Genomic DNA, 20,982 nt, shown 5'->3' with positions numbered 1-20,982 from the left:
CCGGGTGGTGCTTTCTTCCACCCTGACTCGGGGGTACCGCCAGGAAGGTTAAAGCAGAATGATAGGGGCTGAAAGAATCTCTATTGCTCTCTCTGAGAATTCCCCACATGATGACCATGCTTCCAGGAAAAAAAACAAAGCTAATTATTATACATCACAGAACCAATTGACTTCATAAAAATTCTAGGTTGTTGAGACCCTGTATAGGTTTAGAGCTATACAACTTTTCTGGTCTTCCCTGATGAGAGGCATGTTATAGTAAGAATTTTGCAGCAAAAGAAAAAAAGAACCCAAAAAACAGCAAAATACAAAAACTGACACGCTGCTAAACAAAGGATTAATTCCTAACACATAACAAATGTTATGGGGCATGAACCGCTTTATCTTGTGCAACTACTTTGTCTGATCAGGTGGCAGACCATTACAAAATGGCTGCTAAAATCATCAATCAATTGAAACATTTCCTGTCTTCAGTTGGAAAACGACTAAATTAAACATGGTGATGTTCCCATCCAAAGAAAGAAAAAACATCCACTCAGTAATCTGACTGGATCTAACTCTCTCTCAGTATAACTACTGTAAAGTGGTCTTGTCTTGCTATCAACAATTGAATATACATCTGAGCAGGGCTGCCTGTGCTGACTGTACTCCTTTACATACACAGAGGTCTGAAAATCTGGGACACAAAGAGACTACAAAATGTGTGATCTGTTCTTCAAAGGGAACACGGGGTGAGAGAGATATGGAGGCTGCCATATTTATTTCCTTGTAAACAATACTAGTTGCCTGGCAACCATGTTGATCTTATGGTTATTCCAGGAAAAGCTGAGTAAGGGCTCGTTTCCACTAGTGCGGTGCGAATTACCGGGATTCCACCGCTGACGAAATCGCATGCGGATGCGATTCCGCGTGCGTTTTTGCTGCGATTTCGCATAGGCAGGGTATATGCGAATTTAACCATGTCACTGCCTGGTTCAATTTACATTCGGTTTCATGCGAATTCGCACGCGAAATCGCGGCAAAAAACGCATGCGCGTTTTCCCTATTAAATACATAGCCTGCGAATCGCCTGCATTCCTCACGCAGGCGAATTCTGCAGGCTCTACCGTGCAGAAAAATCCTGCACAGAAAAACGCAGGAAAAAAACTGACAAGTGGAAACAGGGCCATCCACTTGTATTGGTTATGCGAATCCGCATGCAGAGAACGCATGCAGATTCGCTCTAGTGGAAACGGGCCCTAAGCCGTGGCAGAGTACCTGATCTGCTGCATGCTTTGTTAAAGGTCTATGGCAACAAGTATTAGGGCCCGTTTCCACTAGCGCGAATTTGCATGCAGACAACGCATGCGGATTCGCATAGGCAATACAAGTGGATGGGACTGTTTCCACTTGTCAGTTTTCATTTGCGTTTTTATGTGCAGGATTTTTCTGCACGGTAGACCCTGCAGAATTCGCCTGCGTGTGGAATGCAGGCGATTCGCAGGTAATGTATTTAATAGGGAAACCGCATGCGTTTTTTGCATGCGTTTTTTCCCGCGATTTCGCATTGAAAGTAATGTAAATTGACACAGGCAGTGACATGGTTAAAATCGCATATACCCTGCCTATGCGAAATCGCATGCGAAGACGCGGCAAAAAACGCATGCGGATTTGCACCCGCATGCGATTTTGTCAACGGTGATATGCGGCGATTCCGCACCGCACTAGTGGAAACGGGCCCTTAGAGAGACAGGATCAGGAGGACTGCCAGGCAACTGGTATTGTTTAAAATGAAATATGGCAGCCTCCATATCCCTTTCACTGAGTTCCCTTTAAAATGTTATAAAAATATATATGGATGAAACTATCTGCAGAGAGAATATAGAATATTTGGGAACCACTGTTCTAGACTAATATAGCTAATGCACATCACTTAAGAGGTTCATTCGTATTTATGTGACTCATGTTTTTACAGGTAGAGTCTTTGAGACTAGAAGCCCTTGTAACATGAGACAAACAGAGTTTGACTGAAACCTGCGTGACCAGTTGTTCTAAGGTAATATGTGACTAACTGTTCCCATCTTGCTGGAAGGCAGGATTGTGTGTCTTAGTTGAAAAAGCTAGTGTGTAGAAAAAAATGCAGGGGATTAGCAGATGAAGAACTTGCTTGGGTGAACACAGTGTTTAGACAGCCACTATTTTAGGATAGCCGCTAATTAATTCAAGCAGACCATATCCTCTGCCTTTTTCTTCACCCGACATCTGGTGCGGTAGTTTCATCTTTCTTATTATGACTACAAATACCTTTTTCCTCCTATGTGGATGACCCATGTTTTTCATGCACATTGGGGATTTAATTTCTTAGCAAAGCTGCAACTACAATAGTTTCACCATATAAACTGTTGCTTTAAAATGCTTATAGACAGATGCTATAACTAAATATATTCTTGATTTGGTGGTTTATACATTGCTGTTTACCAGACAGAAATCAGTCAAATTAAAGGGACCCTGAACAGTATATAAAAATGAAATCGGTACTTACATGGGGCTTACGCCAGCCCACCGTAGGCCACGAGGTCCCCCGGCGTCCTCCTGAGTCCCGCTGGTGATTTCATTATCGGCATCACTAAGGCCGAGTGTTGGCCCAACACTTCCTGATTGGTGACGCACCGCGTCATCACGCTGGCCGGTGTGACAGTCCTGCGCATGCGCGTTTTTCTAAATCTGAACCACGAATGCGCAGGACTGTTTTCACCCTATCTATGTTACTTTTTTAAGCTCCCAAAGAGCAAAAATATAATATAATTAAGGTAAGAACAGTAATATTGAAATGAAGTTAATCAGGAACAACTTACTTTGAGTGATTATTTTGCTTGTAAATGTGCTGAAAGGTTATTATTATCAATCAAGTGATAAATAAGTCATTTATGAGAAGTTTTGCGAATAAAGCCTATTTAGCTTGTGTTTAGATGCTGTCAGTGCAGGAAGCCACAGCTTATAAAGTGAAAATGAGCCCAAACGGAAGTTGTGCCAAGGTGACATGAGACTTCTTTACACAATCTATTGTGTAGGCTAAAACAATCATAATAGAAATGAGACCATTTTACTTTGTTTTTCAGAATTACAGTGGTTCAGTCTATAAAATGGTTAAATACACTAGGCTTTAAAGTAAACCTGAAATGAGAGTGGTATAGAGGCTGTCACATTTACTGGCTGCCAGTTATAAAAAAAAAGGATACAATTCTAAATCCTGACACTCACCTACAAAGCTCTCCACAACCTAGCTCCTTCTAAATAAACATATTTCCAGACACCACCCTACAAGCAATCTCCGCTCCACTAATAATATTCTCCTGTCTTCCTCCTTGGTCACCTACTCCCATTCCCACCTCCAAGACTTCTCTTGATCCTCTCTCCTCCTCTGGAACACATCCGCCAGTTACCCACACTTACCCTTTTTAGGGGCATCCTAAAAACTCACCTCTTCAGGCAAGCATACTCTCCCTCCTCTCTCTCAGGACACCTTGGCAACTGACCACCATTGTATAACAAGATGACACATCATTGCATTCCAGCGTATCTGGAGGTGTGGCTAGTTTGCATGGACAACAATGGATAATTTGCATATTTCGGCAGTGATGCACTGGCAGACATCTCGGAGCTCAAAACCTGAATGATTGCAAATAGTTTGTTTTAAGAAAGCAAACTTTTGTTTTCCATGGCATTTTAGTAAGAGGGCTTTTAGGTCAATTGTAGCCTGTTACACACTCCAAGGAGTTCTGGTTCACCATGAGCTTGCTGGGCAATCTGTAACGCTAAGTAAAAATCTGGAATAGATTTTTTTTTGCACTATAATCTGTAATCCACTATTGTCTTGTACTGTTAACTGTTGTACTGTTTATATTGTATTGTTATACCTTGTTATCTGTTGTACAGTAGCAGCAGCAGTGCCACATGTAATGGGGTAATCCTCACCAACCAGGTGTACAGTCCACAGCAGCACTCCTCATTACTCCAGGATGTCACTGTATCCCAAGAAGAAACCACAATCTCTCTGCGTAGTATTGCAGTGTAGCAAGAAAGCACATCTCTCAGGAGCTGGGGGACGTTGACACACGTGGTGATAATGTAGCAAACAGTTACATTGGTGTCGAGCCATCTAAGCCCCGCCAACCTACGTTTCACATCCTGATTGCATGCTTCCTCAGGTAAGCTTAACGTCAGTTGGTGGTGTTGATTCAGGGATTTTATCTGATTGCCACCTGGAGTCGGGAAGGAATTTTTTTGGGGGGGGCAATTAGACCATGCCTTGTAAGGGTTTTTCGCCTTCCTCTGGATCAATAGGGATATGTGAGGGTGCAGGCTGGTGTTGTACTTTATTTTCTGGTTGAACTCAAACAGATGTGTTATATATTGGTCAGGTTTTTCAAATGTTAAAGTCGATCAGAAAAAAAATGTAATTCTTGAATTGAAAAAGTAACCAAAAAAATTGGGCCACCTGAGAATGACAAAAATTATGTTGGCCTTACCCTCAGTAAGTCTTTCCTCTCCTGTAAATTAAAACGGAATATAACCCTGAATTTCAACTTTGCTCTAAAATATTATTTACAGCATATTATATGCAAAAAGCATTTTTTTTACTAGACTAGCATTGGAAGGGTTAAACACAGAGGTTTAAAGTTCCATGGAGAGATATGCAGAAGTTCAGATAGATACATTCTATTTAGTTGAATGTATCTATTGATAAATGTTACACACTTTTTGGCTGTCCTCCTGTTATGATCATGTCTGCAGCGTTTACTGCTGGCTGCAGTGGTATTGTAACCCAAGCAGTTCTGATGTTATTACATGCATTTTCTTGCATAGTTTGGTTTGCACTTAAACTAGTTGCTGATTCCATCTGCAGTCACTCTGAAATTAATGACAGTTTAACATGCTCTTGTGTAAACAAACATTGTCTGCTGCAGTGGAGGGGCAGTCCCTTTCCTGCAGGCTGCATATCATTGTCTGCCTTTTCCTGCTATCAGCCTGTGATTAATTACCATTCACTTGTGTGGGAATCTGCAGGTCTGCTCCCATTGGATGACCTCAGTATAAAGAACTGCTTCCTGCAATGTCTCATGGGCTACCATAGTCTCAGATCCTGTCTGTTACTCTGCCCGTGCCCCACCTCGTTCCTAGTCCGTGTGGACTGCGCTGACTCCTGCGAAGGGGTCAGCGAGTCCTCCTAGTTCTGCTCTTGTTTCTAGAAGTTGTTACTTTGCTTGTCTTGTGTCATATATTGGTTCATCGCCAATATATACGCATACTTGCACGTTTATTATTTTCCTTGTATTCGTGTTACGTTGATACATCAGTGTCACTGATATATACGTACACGAACTGTTTATATCCTGTATTCCGTTAGTCAGCGTTCTAGCACGCTGAGCTAGTTATCCTGTTCCTGGTCCTGTTTGTGGATTGCGTTCATCTCTGCGAAGAGATAGCGAATTCTTCTGAGTCCTGTTCCCTGTATTACTCTAGTCTTAGTCAGAGTTCCTGCTTATGTCATATATCGGTTCATTGCCGATATATACATATGTTAGTCAGACGTTACAAATAGTTTCATTGATAGCTGTAATTGTAATACGCTAGGAAATCATACTTATTGTATATTTATCTGTGTTACGTTCCTCTATCTTGATCCTGCTATTTTCTGACTATCCTGTCCTGTCTTTGTGAGGCACGCCATTGCTGCAAACGCATTGGCTGCCTCATTCCAGTCTGTGTTTTTGTGGACGCTTGCTGTCACTAAGTAGTGGCTAGTTTAGCAAGCGTTCATTCTGTTTACCTGTCCTGATCTCCTCAGTTCTGGTTTGTGCGCTCAGCGCTACTTTGCGCTGAGACGTTATAGCGAAAGCATTGTTTGTGGCTGTCAGATCTGCACCGGCTCTGTGCGCCACAATCTCCTGTTGGAGTCAGTCCTCCCCTCCACTAAACTGGGGATATCCTGATACCTTGTGCTGGTGTGTGTACCTCCTTCACGTCAGCTTATGTATCACGAGCTGACCGTGGAGAATACACCTCCAAGCGTGACATTATGGTAGCCCCATTACCAATCCCTATTGTGGGGGGAATTTCCAGAAATTATGACACTGTTTGTCAGGGGTCCTGCTCCTTTAAAAAATTTGAAAAGCTTGGTCCTGAAGTTACAGACAAATTTATATCAGAATTGGTTAAAGTTCTGGCCAATCCCGACTTTCGGGCTTCTGCAATTTCTACCTGGTCTGATTGGATCGTTTGTGCTCTTTTTAAGGGCAAACTTTTCGATTGGGCAATCGATGTCTTAGATCACACTCAGTTTAGACAAAGTCCTTTGCAATTTATAGCTTTTGTAATTCACAATTGGTTGCGCATAGATCCATTGCCTTTTCCTCTTAATGAACTCCTGGCAGCAGGCCAATCAGCTGCTCCTTCAATTGCTTGCAAGAATGAGCAGCAAGCAGAAAGTGTTACTGATAATTTTCCTGCAGCTTTGAATAAATCACCAAAAACAGCAAGGTCAAAGGCAAAACGCAAACGTTCTAAGAAACGTGTCCAATCTGCAGAATCGTTATGTTTAGCGACTGCGCATCAGACCTGCAATGAGATTCTGCCATTAACAGATAATGAAATGCAATTGTCTTTCAGGGGAGTTAAATGGACTTATGAAACTACTAATGAACTTTCATCACTGGCTAGGGAAAATAAAGATTTTTGTTTAAAAGAATTATCTGAGTATGATTATGAGGATATATTACAGAGTATTGAACAAATCAATCTATTCGTGCAGCAAGAAAAATTTGCATACACTACAGTCCAACACTTGCTACAGGTATTGGAAATCCTTAGGAATAAGAAATCTGCCAATCGCCTGTTAAATAATCCAATGTATGTTTCTGCCAAAACCACATTTGCAAACTGTGATCTGCCTGTTAAGTATGCTTGGAACCCTCCATTTGAGAAAGGAGAGATGGAAGCTCTGGTCGATGAATGGAAGAATGATTCAAGTTCATTTTGTCAATATTACAGTGCAAAAAGTGAATTAGTATTGAATGCATGCATTAAGTCTGCCTATAGTATTATGGTAGAGAACAGAGGCGCCAAAAGGATAAAAACAATATTTAAAAGTTTTAAAATTATTGCTTAGGAGGCAGTGGTGGACTCACCTCCCACAAGCAGACACAACAACTGTGTATTCACAAAAGGGACATTTATTGGTATACTCCAAATAAGGTCGCAACGCGTTTCGCAGGTCAAACCCGCTTCATCAGGCAATTATAGGAAGGAGCACACAACAGCAGTATGTCCAGATAGCACCTGGCGCCAGGTGCTATCTGGACATACTGCTGTTGTGTGCTCCTTCCTATAATTGCCTGATGAAGCGGGTTTGACCTGCGAAACGCGTTGCGACCTTATTTGGAGTATACCAATAAATGTCCCTTTTGTGAATACACAGTTGTTGTGTCTGCTTGTGGGAGGTGAGTCCACCACTGCCTCCTAAGCAATAATTTTAAAACTTTTAAATATTGTTTTTATCCTTTTGGCGCCTCTGTTCTCTACCATAATACTGATTGTATCCACCTTTGGTGGAGGGGGATACCCCTTCTTGTTTTTCAAGCCTACAGAGAGCGACTTCTTATTCCTGAGTGAGGACAGGCTAATCTCCTCACCTGCCTATACAGTGGTTGCCTGGAGGTAACCCTGGTTTGTGAGTATACAATTCATACTCTTTCTAATTATCCAATTACCTTGACATACTACACCATATCGGGCTCTCAGTTCTTCTCTTCTTCATTAAGTCTGCCTATAACCTAATAAAAACTGGTGTGTGTGGGTATGACCTTGTGGCTCCATTGATCGATGTGTGGAAAATGATTTTGGACGATTTTTATGCGATTCAATCAGTTGATACCAGGGAAGACACACTGTCAATTGGAGACTGTCCCACTTCTCCAGTTACTGAGTCCCTGCCATGTCTTGTGAATGTTCCTGTAACTCCACCCTGTACCATGGATAACTCAGTGTTACTTCCCAGTAAAACAAAAGCCACTGATACTTTCTTAACTTTGCCCTGCACAAATTTCTCAGCAGAGAATCCAGAGGTCCTACTGACTTCTGAGTCCAGCCTAGCCAGTACTCATGAGTCTTTGTTCAGTGAAACAGACACCAGAAAAATCTTGCCTGTCTCTGCAAACACTTCTGCAGAAATTACCTGTGTTAATAAAGTTCAACTCCTGTCTGATCCAGCAGATGCCAATAGATGCACTACATCAGTTTCCGAGTCCCAGCAATCCTGTCCAGAAACCTCAGAACCCCAGCATCTGAATTTTCCAATTTCACAATTGAATGGTGATTCAGATGCGCAAACATTGTGTTTTGATCTTCCTGTTTCTACACCTCACTCTAGTTTCATGAATAACTCAGAGCGTATGCTATGTGAATCCGAAATCGCAGAATTATTACCGTGTTCAGAAAATGTTCCAGTGAACTTGCCCTGTACCATGAATTGTGCAGTAGATCTCTCCAATGAAACTCAGGTCACAGAATCATTATGCTGTCCAGCAGGTGCTTCCATGGTTTTGCCTTGCAATATGGACTGTTCAGTGATCCTGTCCAGTGAAGCTGTGGTCACAGAGTCTTATGCTTCACCCAGTACTTTGGATACTTCAAACCCTCTACTGGAGGAATCTGAAGCACTGCTTACCTCAGTTGGTGTTGCAGTAATATTCACTTGTCTAGCAGCTGTTTTGGAATTACAGTCTGCTCTAATAAAACTTGATGAATTTCTGCCCAGCGAAGCAGAAGCCATTGAAATATTGTCCTCGTCAGCAAGTGTGTTAGATACCTTGCCCTGTACACAGTCTGATTTAACCAATGTTGTTGAGTCCCTCTCCAGTGTTGTAACAGCCGAGGAACTCCAGCCTTGTCCTCTGAATGTTTTAAAAGTCTTGCCCTGTAACATGGATAATTCTGACTCGCTGGAAAAAATAATAGAAATCTCAGAATTTCAGTCCGGGTTAATGAGTGTTTCTGAAACCCAGCCCTGTATCCTGGAAAATTCTGGTTCTCTGGCCGGTGTGGCAGAAGTTCCAGTGTCCCCTTTCTGTCCAGTGAGTTACTCAGTTTTGCCTAGTTCAGTGGGGATTGCTGCACTACTGACTTGTTTTGCAGCCCTTAATGAGCTCCAATCCAGTGTATTTGATGAGTCTCTGTCTAGTCCAGAAGAAGTTATGGGAACCCTGTCTAGTTCGGTGCATACATCAGAAGATTTGTCCTGTCTTGTAAATGCCCCTGAACATGATTTGTTAATAACCTTGCTGGAATCAGAGACATCTAAGTCTGATCCTGCATTTTTTAGTGAGAATCCAGTAACGGTGAAGTCTAGTCATGATGATTTTTTTTTGCCCAGTCCTGGTTTCGGTCCTGCCTTGACTGACTTTGAGGTTCGCAGTTCCTTGACATGCCCAGAAGTCTCTCTTGTGCCGGTGTGCCCAGATGTGCTTCGTATGCCAGAGTGCCCAAGTGTGTCTGTGTTGGCGTGCTCACACGCTTCCCTAGTGGAGACATGTTCTGATGTTGCCGGTTGGCCTGCATGCCCGGAGATGGTTCTGGTCCCTAAAAACCCTGATCTTGATGTTTGTCCTTGTGACCCTGACTCTAGAGTTGCCCTGGGTTCCATAGGGGTTCTTGATGGTTCTCCATGTGAGCCTAAGGGGCGTTCTGACCTGTGGGGATCTCTTTGGAGCTTCCAAGTGTTCTGGGAGATCTCTGAGGAAACTTGTCCTGGTACCTTGGACTGGTTCAACGGTGGGTTTTGTGTTGGTAGGGACAGTTCCGGTGGGCATTGCAAAGGCTTTGGCGTTTTTGGACAGTCCCGGGAAGGCGGTGGGTATCGCTCAGAGAGTTTCTGGTTTTTTTTTTCTGGAAGTCGTGGTTCTGATGGGTATCACACTGAGGCTTGTAGTGCTGACGGGCATGGTTCTGTAGGTTCTGGTTCTGATGGGTCCAGTCTTGTGGGGCCTGATTCTGGAATTTGGTCTTGCCGGGCTGTCCCGGTCATCATGAATTATCAGTCAGATTGTTTTGTCGGGAATTTCAGTTTTGAAAAGCGTCTGGTATCCGCTTTTAAAGGGGGGGGGGTTATGTTATGATCATGTCTGCAGCGTTTACTGCTGGCTGCAGTGGTATTGTAACCCAAGCAGTTCTGATGTTATTACATGCATTTTCTTGCATAGTTTGGTTTGCACTTAAACTAGTTGCTGATTCCATCTGCAGTCACTCTGAAATTAATGACAGTTTAACATGCTCTTGTGTAAACAAACATTGTCTGCTGCAGTGGAGGGGCAGTCCCTTTCCTGCAGGCTGCATATCATTGTCTGCCTTTTCCTGCTATCAGCCTGTGATTAATTACCATTCACTTGTGTGGGAATCTGCAGGTCTGCTCCCATTGGATGACCTCAGTATAAAGAACTGCTTCCTGCAATGTCTCATGGGCTACCATAGTCTCAGATCCTGTCTGTTACTCTGCCCGTGCCCCACCTCGTTCCTAGTCCGTGTGGACTGCGCTGACTCCTGCGAAGGGGTCAGCGAGTCCTCCTAGTTCTGCTCTTGTTTCTAGAAGTTGTTACTTTGCTTGTCTTGTGTCATATATTGGTTCATCGCCAATATATACGCATACTTGCACGTTTATTATTTTCCTTGTATTCGTGTTACGTTGATACATCAGTGTCGCTGATATATACGTACACGAACTGTTTATATCCTGTATTCCGTTAGTCAGCGTTCTAGCACGCTGAGCTAGTTATCCTGTTCCTGGTCCTGTTTGTGGATTGCGTTCATCTCTGCGAAGAGATAGCGAATCCTTCTGAGTCCTGTTCCCTGTATTACTCTAGTCTTAGAGTTCCTGCTTATGTCATATATCGGTTCATTGCCGATATATACATATGTTAGTCAGACGTTACAAATAGTTTCATTGATAGCTGTAATGGTAATACGCTAGGAAATCATACTTATTGTATATTTATCTGTGTTACGTTCCTCTATCTTGATCCTGCTATTTTCTGACTATCCTGTCCTGTCTTTGTGAGGCACGCCATTGCTGCAAACGCATTGGCTGCCTCATTCCAGTCTGTGTTTTTGTGGACGCTTGCTGTCACTAAGTAGTGGCTAGTTTAGCAAGCGTTCATTCTGTTTACCTGTCCTGATCTCCTCAGTTCTGGTTTGTGCGCTCAGCGCTACTTTGCGCTGAGACGTTATAGCGAAAGCATTGTTTGTGGCTGTCAGATCTGCACCGGCTCTGTGCGCCACAATCTCCTGTTGGAGTCAGTCCTCCCCTCCACTAAACTGGGGATATCCTGATTCCTTGTGCTGGTGTGTGTACCTCCTTCACGTCAGCTTATGTATCACAAGCTGACCGTGGAGAATACACCTCCAAGCGTGACACCTCCAAGTTCCTTCTCAGTGAGAGAGAGTGAGTCACATTCAACACTTAGATACATTTATGTAAACAAAATGTATCTATTTCAGCTTCGGATGCGTCTGCAGAAATCTCCAGGAACTTTAAAGCCCTGTGTAACCCTTCCAATGTTGGTCTAGTAAATAATGTTTTAGAGCAAAGTTGAAATGCAGGGTTATATTCCGCTTTAAGTTTCTAGAGCTTCTGGATTTTCCTTAAAAAGCAAGGAACTATATTTATCAGAATCTGATTTAGTTTTCGTGGAACCTAATTAGAGGTAGAAGTCACTGCATATATACATACATGGCGTAAAAAATGTAATGTCTGGGTGATGATTAGTGATGGTTAGTGATAGTCATGTCTAGGAGAACTGTTGGAAATTCACGTGATTTGTTTGATAGATAGATAGATTTGCAAAGCCTGACCAAACTGATCACATACTTCTCCATGACTTCTCCTAGACATGACTATCACTAGTGATGATCCCCTGCACTATTTCATGAAATCTGAGGCAAGAATGTTCACACATGACAATGCCCTAGAGGAATTAGTAGACTTTTTTGGGGGGCAGAGCTGTAGCTTTTACTTGATAATATTTATCACTAATGGGCCATTTTTTTCTTCAAGTTATTCTCTTTACAAAGTATTCCAGTTGACACTTTTCAAACAAGGAGGCAATCTGCTATTGACATGCATCAAATGACTATTGCTCCATACAACTAAAGGAAAATACATTTTCAACTAATCTTAAAAACAAATGTCCACTCTTCAGTGTAAAAACATAACAAATGTTTTAGTTACACTAAGGGACTGGATTGCAGTGTGTAGATTGCAGAAATGTGCTCATATTGTTGGGTAGATCAAAGCAGTTTTTGTGGGAGGATTTAATGAAATAACAGTGATCTCATGGGCTTTGTAGAAGGTGCATTGGGATAATGTCTATTGTTCTCAATGGTGACAAAGCTGCACAGTTTGAATTTATTTTATATAAAAAAAACAGCCGATAATGTAAACAGAAATGTGCTACACTCAGCAGAGGACTTTTGTAATACCTTTACTTCCGCTTTCACAGCGAAGCATACTGTGATGGATGAATATGCTCTATTGGTATAATTTGTGAAGCTAGATAAAGAAAGCTGAGCCACTGAGATGCAAACAATGAAAGAGAATGTGAGGAAACCGTTTAGTGCAGTGGGAAGTATAAACCAGGGAATGGAAGCCTGTTAGCTTTATAAAAAGGATCATCTGATTAGTGAACCTAAAACACAGTACATTTTTAATATAGTAGAAAGCGTGATGGTAAAAGATGCTAAGAATTTTGAGTTGAGTCAAAATGTATGCTAATGTATGCACACCCTGCCGGAAAACTAGACTTTGAGTGGTTCTGGTTTCCATAAGAACCATTGCTAATAGCTGAATCTGCTTCCTACTAAAATTTAAATATATGCAATTAACTTTTTCTCCTGAAGATAATTTTTCATCCTCTATTTAAAACAACTTTTCAGCAATTTGTAATTCAAAAAGTGCCAAAACCTAGTTAGAAAAGTACTTTCAAAATTACTTTGAGTATTTTCTTGATTGCAGGTGACCTAAATGCATTTTACTGAAAAATATGAAAATATCACCTAGAAAAAAAACTCAGGAGGAAAAGTTAATTGCATATGGGCTCTGGAAAGAGAAGCAGAGCACTTGTGCATGTGTGCTGGTCCTGCTGTAAGATGTGAGGGTTAAGGCTCCTGTAGGAAAAACATTGCCTTCCTGAAGAAGTTATAGCTGGGGCCCCAGTGCATTAGAGATTCTTTACTGTTGCTGCTTCTGTGAAATCTGACACTGTAGAGAGGACCTTGCAGGATTAATCAGCTGTCCAATGAGGCTCAGGAACATCCAGGACATACTCCAGTCTTCACCGTTTCCCACACATTTTACATAGCACATCCCTCGTTGGCTTATTAAAGCTCTTGTTTATGCTCATGTTTCTTTGAATGCATATTGTGCGGAATATATTCTGTGCATTGCAAGTAAACTATTCTTGCATTATTTATTTTACTACCAGGCTGGCTGGGTTTGTAAAGGTGACTTTCTGTGCTACTGACACACACAAATTGCCTGGACTGAACAGTAGTTTATGTTTTCTCCAACTCCTGTCCTTATTCCATCATCACCGACAGGAAGATGCTGGTAAGAAGCAGCACGTCTTTTCCTTGGGAACACAGAGCTGAACCGCCCAGGCTCTCCATCTGCCCCACAGGAGGAAGAGAAGAGGGAGAGGTAAGTTGATGGCTCTCTGCAAAGGGAGAAACCCCCACTCTGCTAGCAGCTCGATACTTTGCACACTGATCTCTGAGTCACATGGCTGACTTTTCCAAAAGAGAACTCTGAAGAGTGGAATCAATTTGTGTGAGAAAGAGCATAATCCCCTATTCACCTTTACGAAGTTATTTGCAGTGTCACTTGACATGTTCTTTGTGTGCTTTCATCATGTAATACATGACTTATACAGGATCTTCTCAAAAAATTAGCATATTGTGATAAAGTTCATTATTTTCTGTAATGTACTGATAAACATTAGACTTTCATATATTTTAGATTCATTACACTACAACTGAAGTAGTTCAAGCCTTTTATTGTTTTAATATTGATGATATTGGCATACAGCTCATGAAAACTCAAAAATCCTATCTCAAAAAATTAGCATATTTCATCCGACCAATAAAAGAAAAGTGTTTTTAAAACAAAAAAAGTCAACCTTCAAATAATTATGTTCAGTTATGCACTCAATACTTGGTCGGGAATCCTTTTGCAGAAATGAGTGCTTTAATGCGGCATGGCATGGAGGCAATCAGCCTGTGGCACTGCTCAGGTGTATGGAGGCCCAGGATGCTTCCATAGCAGCCTTAAAGGGAAGGTTCAAGCAAAAAAAAAAAATGAGTTTCACTTACCTGGGGCTTCTACCAGCCCCATGCAGCCATCCTGTGCCCTCGTAGTCACTCACTGCTGCTCCAGTCCCCCGCTGGCAGCTTTCTGACCTCGGAGGTCAGGGCCGAATTGCGTACATTTTTACACATTCCCGCTAGTGCAGGAACATTAACGCATACATTTTTACGCGTTAGTGGTGCAACGCGTACATTTTTGTTCCTGCACTAGCTGGAATGCGTAAAAATGTATGCAATGTGGCCCTGACCTCCGAGGTCAGAAAGCTGCCAGCGGGGGACTGGAGCAGCAGTGAGTGACTACAAGGGCACAGGATGGCTACATGGGGCTGGTAGAAGCCCCAGGTAAGTAAAACTAATTTTTTTTTTTTTTGCTTGGACCTTCCCTTTAAGCTCAACCAGAGTGTTGGGTCTTGTGTCTCTCAACTTTCTCTTCACAATATCCCACAGATTCTCTATGGGGTTAAGGTCAGGAGAGTTGGCAGGCCAATTGAGCACAGTAATACCATGGTCAGTAAACCATTTACCAGTGGTTTTGGCACTGTGAGCAGGTGCCAGGTCGTGCTGAAAAATGAAATCTTCATCTCCATAAAGCTTTTCAGCAGATGGAAGCATGAAGTGCTCCAAAATCTCCTGATAGCTAGCTGCATTGACCCTGCCCTTGATAAAACACAGTGGACCAACACCAGCAGCTGACATGGCACCCCAGACCGTCACTGACTGTGGGTACTTGACACTGGACTTCAGGAATTTTGGCATTTCCCTCTCCCCAGTCTTTCTCCAGACTCTGGCACCTTGATTTCCGAATGACATGTAAAAGTTGCTTTCATCCGAAAAAAGTACTTTGGACCACTGAGCAACAGTCCAGTGCTGCTTCTCTGTAGCCCAGGTCAGGCGCTTCTGCCGCTGTTTCTGGTTCAAAAGTGGGTTCATGCTTCCATCTGCTGAAAAGCTTTATGGAGATGAAGATTTCATTTTTCAGCACAACCTGGCACCTGCTCACAGTGCCAAAACCACTGGTAAATGGTTTAATGACCATACTGTACTGTAGTAGTATTACTGTGCTCAATTGGCCTGCCAACTCTCCTGACCTGAACCCCATAGAGAATCTGTGGGATATTGTGAAGAGAAAGTTGAGAGGCGCAAGACCCAACACTCTGGATGAGCTTAAGGCCACTATCGAAGCATCCTGGGCCTCCATAACACCTGAGCAGTGCCACAGGCTGATTGCCTCCATGCCACGCCACATTGAAGCAGTCATTTCTGCAAAAAGATTCCCGACCAAGTATTGAGTGCATAACTGAACATAATTATTTGAAGGTTGACTTTTTTTGTTTTAAAAACACTTTTCTTTTATTGGTCGGATGAAATATGCTAATTTTTTGAGATAGGAATTTTGGGTTTTCATGAGCTGTATGCCAAAATCATCAATATTAAAACAATAAAAGGCTTGAACTACTTCAGTTGTGTGTATTTGAATCTAAAATATATGAAAGTCTAATGTTTATCAGTACATTACAGAAAATAATGAACTTTATCACAATATGCTAATTTTTTGAGAAGATCCTGTATATACTGAACCCTGATTATGAAATTTCCAGAAATTAGAGAGAACAGTAAGTATAGATAAATGGTTTGCACACAAGTCCTGCCTGACCTACATCTCTGACCTGGTCAACAGATACATACCTGGTCGCCCACTCCGCTCCTTCAACAACCTCCTCCTAACCACCCCACATATCTCACACTCCCTGCACAAATACAGGACTTCAATAGAGCTGCCCTCAATTTGTGGAATTCTGTCCCACTGCCCATCAGGCTTGCCCCCTCCTTCAGCACCTTCAAACATGCCCTCAAACCTCACCTCTTCGAGGAGGCCTACTCCACTTCAGCACTGCCACAACTCTCTTTGTTAAATCCCTCTCAATGCAGCCCCCTCCTTTCGTGTCCCCACCCCCTCCCTCTAGATTGTAACCCTTTGGCAGGGGTCTCTCTCCTTGTGTATCATACTTGATTGTGCACTCTACCCACAGAATAATGTGAACTTATTATTGGGACTACTACTCCATTGTATGATCTGGTTGTGCGCATCTTATTGTTTATTACCTGTATTGTGTTGTCACCCGTTATTATCATTATGTCTATAATCTTACTTATTGTCCAGCGCTGCATAATATGTTGCCACTATATAAATCCAATAAATAATAATAAATTGTAGTGGACTTAAAAAGACTCTGAAGCCACTTAGAAAATGGCTTTTTACCTTTTATTTATGTTAGGCATGTTTGCCCGTTATAACGCCAATATCCCACGGCAGAGCAAGGACTTTTTACCACCCAAATCCCCTGTGCAAAATCCACGGCTTTCTTGGTCGTGGGTTTTGCTGTCCAGGGAGGCAGAGCTTTTGGCTGCAGCTCTGCCTCCATGCGCGTCAGTCAGCGTGTATCTCCGGGGGTGGGGAGAGGCGGCGATCTGCGCTGATAAACGTGTGTAGAGGCAGAGCTGCAGCCAAAAGCTATGCCTCTCACGGAAGCGCTCCCCGCAATGTGCCCCAGGGGATTTGGGGGTGAAAAAAACGCTCGGTTTGCCACGGGATAGCGGCGTTTTAGCATGGGCAAACATGCCTAACATAAATAAAAGGTAAAAAGCAGTTTTTAAATTGGCTTCAGATTCTCTTTAAAGGAAGTCTGTCCATACTATATATGTTGGGAGCCTGAAAGTTCCTTTTTTTCAACATGGAAAATACATGGTCCAAACAAAAATATTACTGAGTAAAAAAGGAAAAACACACTCAAGAGCCCCCAATAGTGTATTATTGTTGATAAAGAAATGCCAAGGTAGCAGCAAATAGAAATATACTCACAAGTATGGGTTGCCGGGTTCAGGCAACCATTTAAAGCACTTATGGGGATATTAGGGCTGTCCCCACTCACGCTAAAAAGTTGCTCTTTGTAGAAGGAAAGAAGGGGTGTTCACCCATTCACCAGGTGGATAACAATAATTGCAATGGAAACAGAGGCGCCAGAAGAGTAAAAATTGATCATAGGTACAAACAGATAAAAGATGGGGGGCAAGGGTGTACTTACCTCCCCAAAACCAAACAACCACTATGTATGGTTTAAACAAGATTTAATTCGTTCTCCAGAACAAATGCAACGCGTTTCGCGGGTCTCTAGCCCACTTCCTCAGGCAATAATAAAGATAGGAGTAACTCAGAAGTTGTGTAACCAAGTACAGCGCCTCTGTCAGTCTTACTTATAGTCCAGCACTGGGTAATAAGTTGGCACTGTATAAATATAAATCCAATTAATAATAATAATAAAGTGTGGTGGACTAAAAGGAAGCCTGTCCATACTCCAATATATATTTCCAATGGGAGCCTGTAATATTACTGAAACTATCTGGTGAGGCTATCTTAACCAGTCTGGCGTTCTATTAAGATCGCCAGGCTGGCGACCAGCCTTTTTTTTTATAAAAAAAAAAACTATTGCATGCAGCCAACTGAAAGTTGGCTGCATGAAAGCCCACTAGAGGGCTCTCCTAATGCGTACTTCTGATCGCCTCCGGCGATCAGAAGTAACAAGAAAGGCCGCGATGAGCGGCCCTTCTTGTTATGCTTTCCTCGTTGCCATGGCGACGAGCGGAGTGACGTCATGGACGTCAGCCTCTGATCCACCCTTAGCGCTGGCCGTAACTATTTGGTCCAGCTGCGCTGGGCTCGGGCGGCTGGGGGGACCCTCTTTCGCCGCTGCACGCGGCGGATCGCTGCACTGCAGCGGCGATCAGGTAGCACACGCGACTGGCAAAGTGCCGGCTGCGTGTGCTCCTTTTTATTTGATTAAAATCGGCCCAGCAGGGCCTGAGCGGCAGCCTCCGGCAGTAATGGACGAGCTCAGCTCGTCCATACCGCCAGGCTGGTTAAGCACAGGCACGCATTACTGCTTTAAGTATTATACAGTGGAGGAAATAATTATTTGACCCCTCACTGATTTTGTAAGTTTGTCCAATGACAAAGAAATGAAAAGTCTCAGAACAGTATCATTTCAATGGTAGGTTTATTTTAACAGTGGCAGATAGCACATCAAAAGGAAAATTGAAAAAATAACCTTAAATAAAAGATAGCAACTGATTTGCATTTCTTTGAGTGAAATAAGTTTTTGAACCCCTACCAATCATTAAGAGTTCTGGATCCCACACAGTGGTTAGACACTTTTACTCAATTAGTCACCCTCATTATGGACACCTGTCTTAACTAGTCACCTGTATAAAAGACACCTGTCCACAGAATCAATCAATCAAGCAGACTCCAAACTCTCCAACATGGGAAAGACCAAAGAGCTGTCCAAGGATGTCAGAGACAAAATTGTAGACCTGCACAAGGCTGCAATGGGCTACAAAACCATTAGCAAGAAGCTGGGAGAGAAGGTGACAACTGTTGGTGCGATTGTTCGAAAATGGAAGGAGCACAAAATGACCATCAATCGACCTCGCTCTGGGGCTCCACGCAAGATCTCACCTCGTGGGGTGTCAATGGTTCTGAGAAAGGTGAAAAAGCATCCTAGAACTACACGGGAGGAGTTAGTGAATGACCTCAAATTAGCAGGGACCACAGTCACCAAGAAAACCATTGGAAACACATTCCACCGCAATGGATTAAAATCCTGCAGGGCTCGCAAGGTCCCCCTGCTCAAGAAGGCACATGTGCAGGCCCGTCTGAAGTTTGCCAATGAACACCTGAATGATTCTGTGAGTGACTGGGAGAAGGTGCTGTGGTCTGATGAGACCAAAATAGAGCTCTTTGGCATTAACTCAACTCGCTGTGTTTGGAGAAAGAAAAATGCCTATGACCCCCAAAACATCGTCCCCACCGTCAAGCATGGGGGTGGAAACCTTTTGCTTTGGGGGTGTTTTTCTGCTAAGGGCACAGGACAACTTAATCGCATTAACGGGAAAATGGACGGAGCCATGTATCGTGAAATCATGAACGACAACCTCCTTCCTTCTACCAGGAAACTGAAAATGGGTCGTGGATGGGTGTTCCAGCACGACAATGACCCAAAACATACAGCAAAGGCAACAAAGGAGTGGCTCAAGAAGAAGCACATTAAGGTCATGGAGTGGCCTAGTCAGTCTCTGGACCTTAATCCAATAGAAAACCTATGGAGGGAGCTCAAGCTCAGAGTTGCACACAGACAGCCTCTAAACCTTAGGGATTTAGAGATGATCTGCAAAGAGGAGTGGACCAACATTCCTCCTAAAATGTGTGCAAACTTGGTCATCAATTACAAGAAACATTTGACCTCTGTGCTTGCAAACAAGGGTTTTTCCACTAAGTATTAAGTCTTTTATTGTTAGAGGGTTCAAAAACTTATTTCACTCAATGAAATGCAAATCAGTTGCTATCTTTTATTTAAGGTTATTTTTTCGATTTTCCTTTTGATGTGCTATCTGCCACTGTTAAAATAAACCTACCATTGAAATGATACTGTTCTGAGACTTTTCATTTCTTTGTCATTGGACAAACTTACAAAATCAGTGAGGGGTCAAATAATTATTTCCTCCACTATAAATGTTGTTCCGGGAGAAAAACAAATATTGCAAGCCAAGCACTAACACTACCCATTAAAGTTAACCTGTAAAATCAAGCTTTCACAAGGCAACTAACAAAAACAAAAAAAGAAGAATGTACGGAACTGGAGAGTATAAAAGGCACATGCAGTATAAATTCCCTTCAGAAAATGTCAATGTTAAAAGCCTTTTGGGCTCTGGAGATTATGACTCTGTATGAAATAATTAGTATATGCAAGTCATGGGGAAATTAGCAATGCAGTTAAAACTAAACTAATTATCCAACAATCAGATCGGAGTAATCCCATTTTATTATGTACTTCAGTTAGTTACTATCAAAGGACTTGTAAAGCCATCCCAGGCGCATTGTAGTGGAGCAGGTTAACTGCTTAACAGCCGCAGGGTCCATTCCCTCTTTGCACCAGCAGACTCTGACATCCTCAAGGCTACGGGAATTTAGCCTGATCATAACCTCTCCATATTGCCAAAAGAAATAGACAGGGTAATTAAATTTAGGTGGGAATTGTTCTCATTTGCCGATTCCGCAACTTTGAGCTGATAATGGCAATTTACTGGAAAGAACAGACATGGCCTTTTACTATGCTTACCCTGAGCAACTGCATATATAAGATCCATGTGTAAAGGTGAAGATTACAGAAGGTGAGATTTCAGTAGTGCAGAAGGTTTGAACTACATACTGTCTAATATGTGATACAATCTCTGTTTACAGCACAGTAATACTTTTCTTTTACTCTAGTCAGAAATGGAGATATTTCATGAACCTAATAAACTAGATGCTTTATATAAAAGAGCCAGTGACATCCACAAAGATGCTTAATAAAGTACCCAAACATTTGAAGTACACAAGTTAAACCCATCTCCATTCAATTGTGTTGGGATGCAAGACGTTTGTCCATTCGCATGCAGCAAGTTTCTGAACACTTACGGAATCAGGCCCAGGGATCTGTGTCCCCATCTAAAGCCTTACTGACAGATGTACACTGTCAGATATTAACAAGTAAAATTTCA

General features: G+C 42.4%; 1 protein-coding gene across 2 annotated transcripts in view; it reads right to left on the bottom strand.

Moving 5' to 3' along the window:
- CDKAL1 (CDK5 regulatory subunit associated protein 1 like 1) overlaps nt 1–20,982 on the bottom strand; it is a 1,042,481-nt gene that overhangs the window by 36,280 nt on the left and 985,219 nt on the right. The window contains exon 15 of one of the 2 annotated variants that reach the window (XM_068236968.1): nt 13,177–13,692. The exons of the other annotated variant lie outside the window; for it this stretch is intronic. Within the exon in view, the coding sequence (XP_068093069.1) occupies nt 13,603–13,692 (90 nt within the window). The 3' untranslated portion in view covers nt 13,177–13,602. Of the gene's footprint in view, nt 1–13,176; nt 13,693–20,982 lie in introns of those variants that run through there. 2 annotated transcript variants of the gene reach the window in all.

The sequence above is a fragment of the Hyperolius riggenbachi genome, chromosome 5, assembly GCF_040937935.1.
Source record: "Hyperolius riggenbachi isolate aHypRig1 chromosome 5, aHypRig1.pri, whole genome shotgun sequence".
NCBI classification, from domain to species: domain Eukaryota; kingdom Metazoa; phylum Chordata; class Amphibia; order Anura; family Hyperoliidae; genus Hyperolius; species Hyperolius riggenbachi.
Note: the sequence above shows the minus strand (reverse complement) of the source record. Positions and strands in the feature narration are given on the sequence as shown.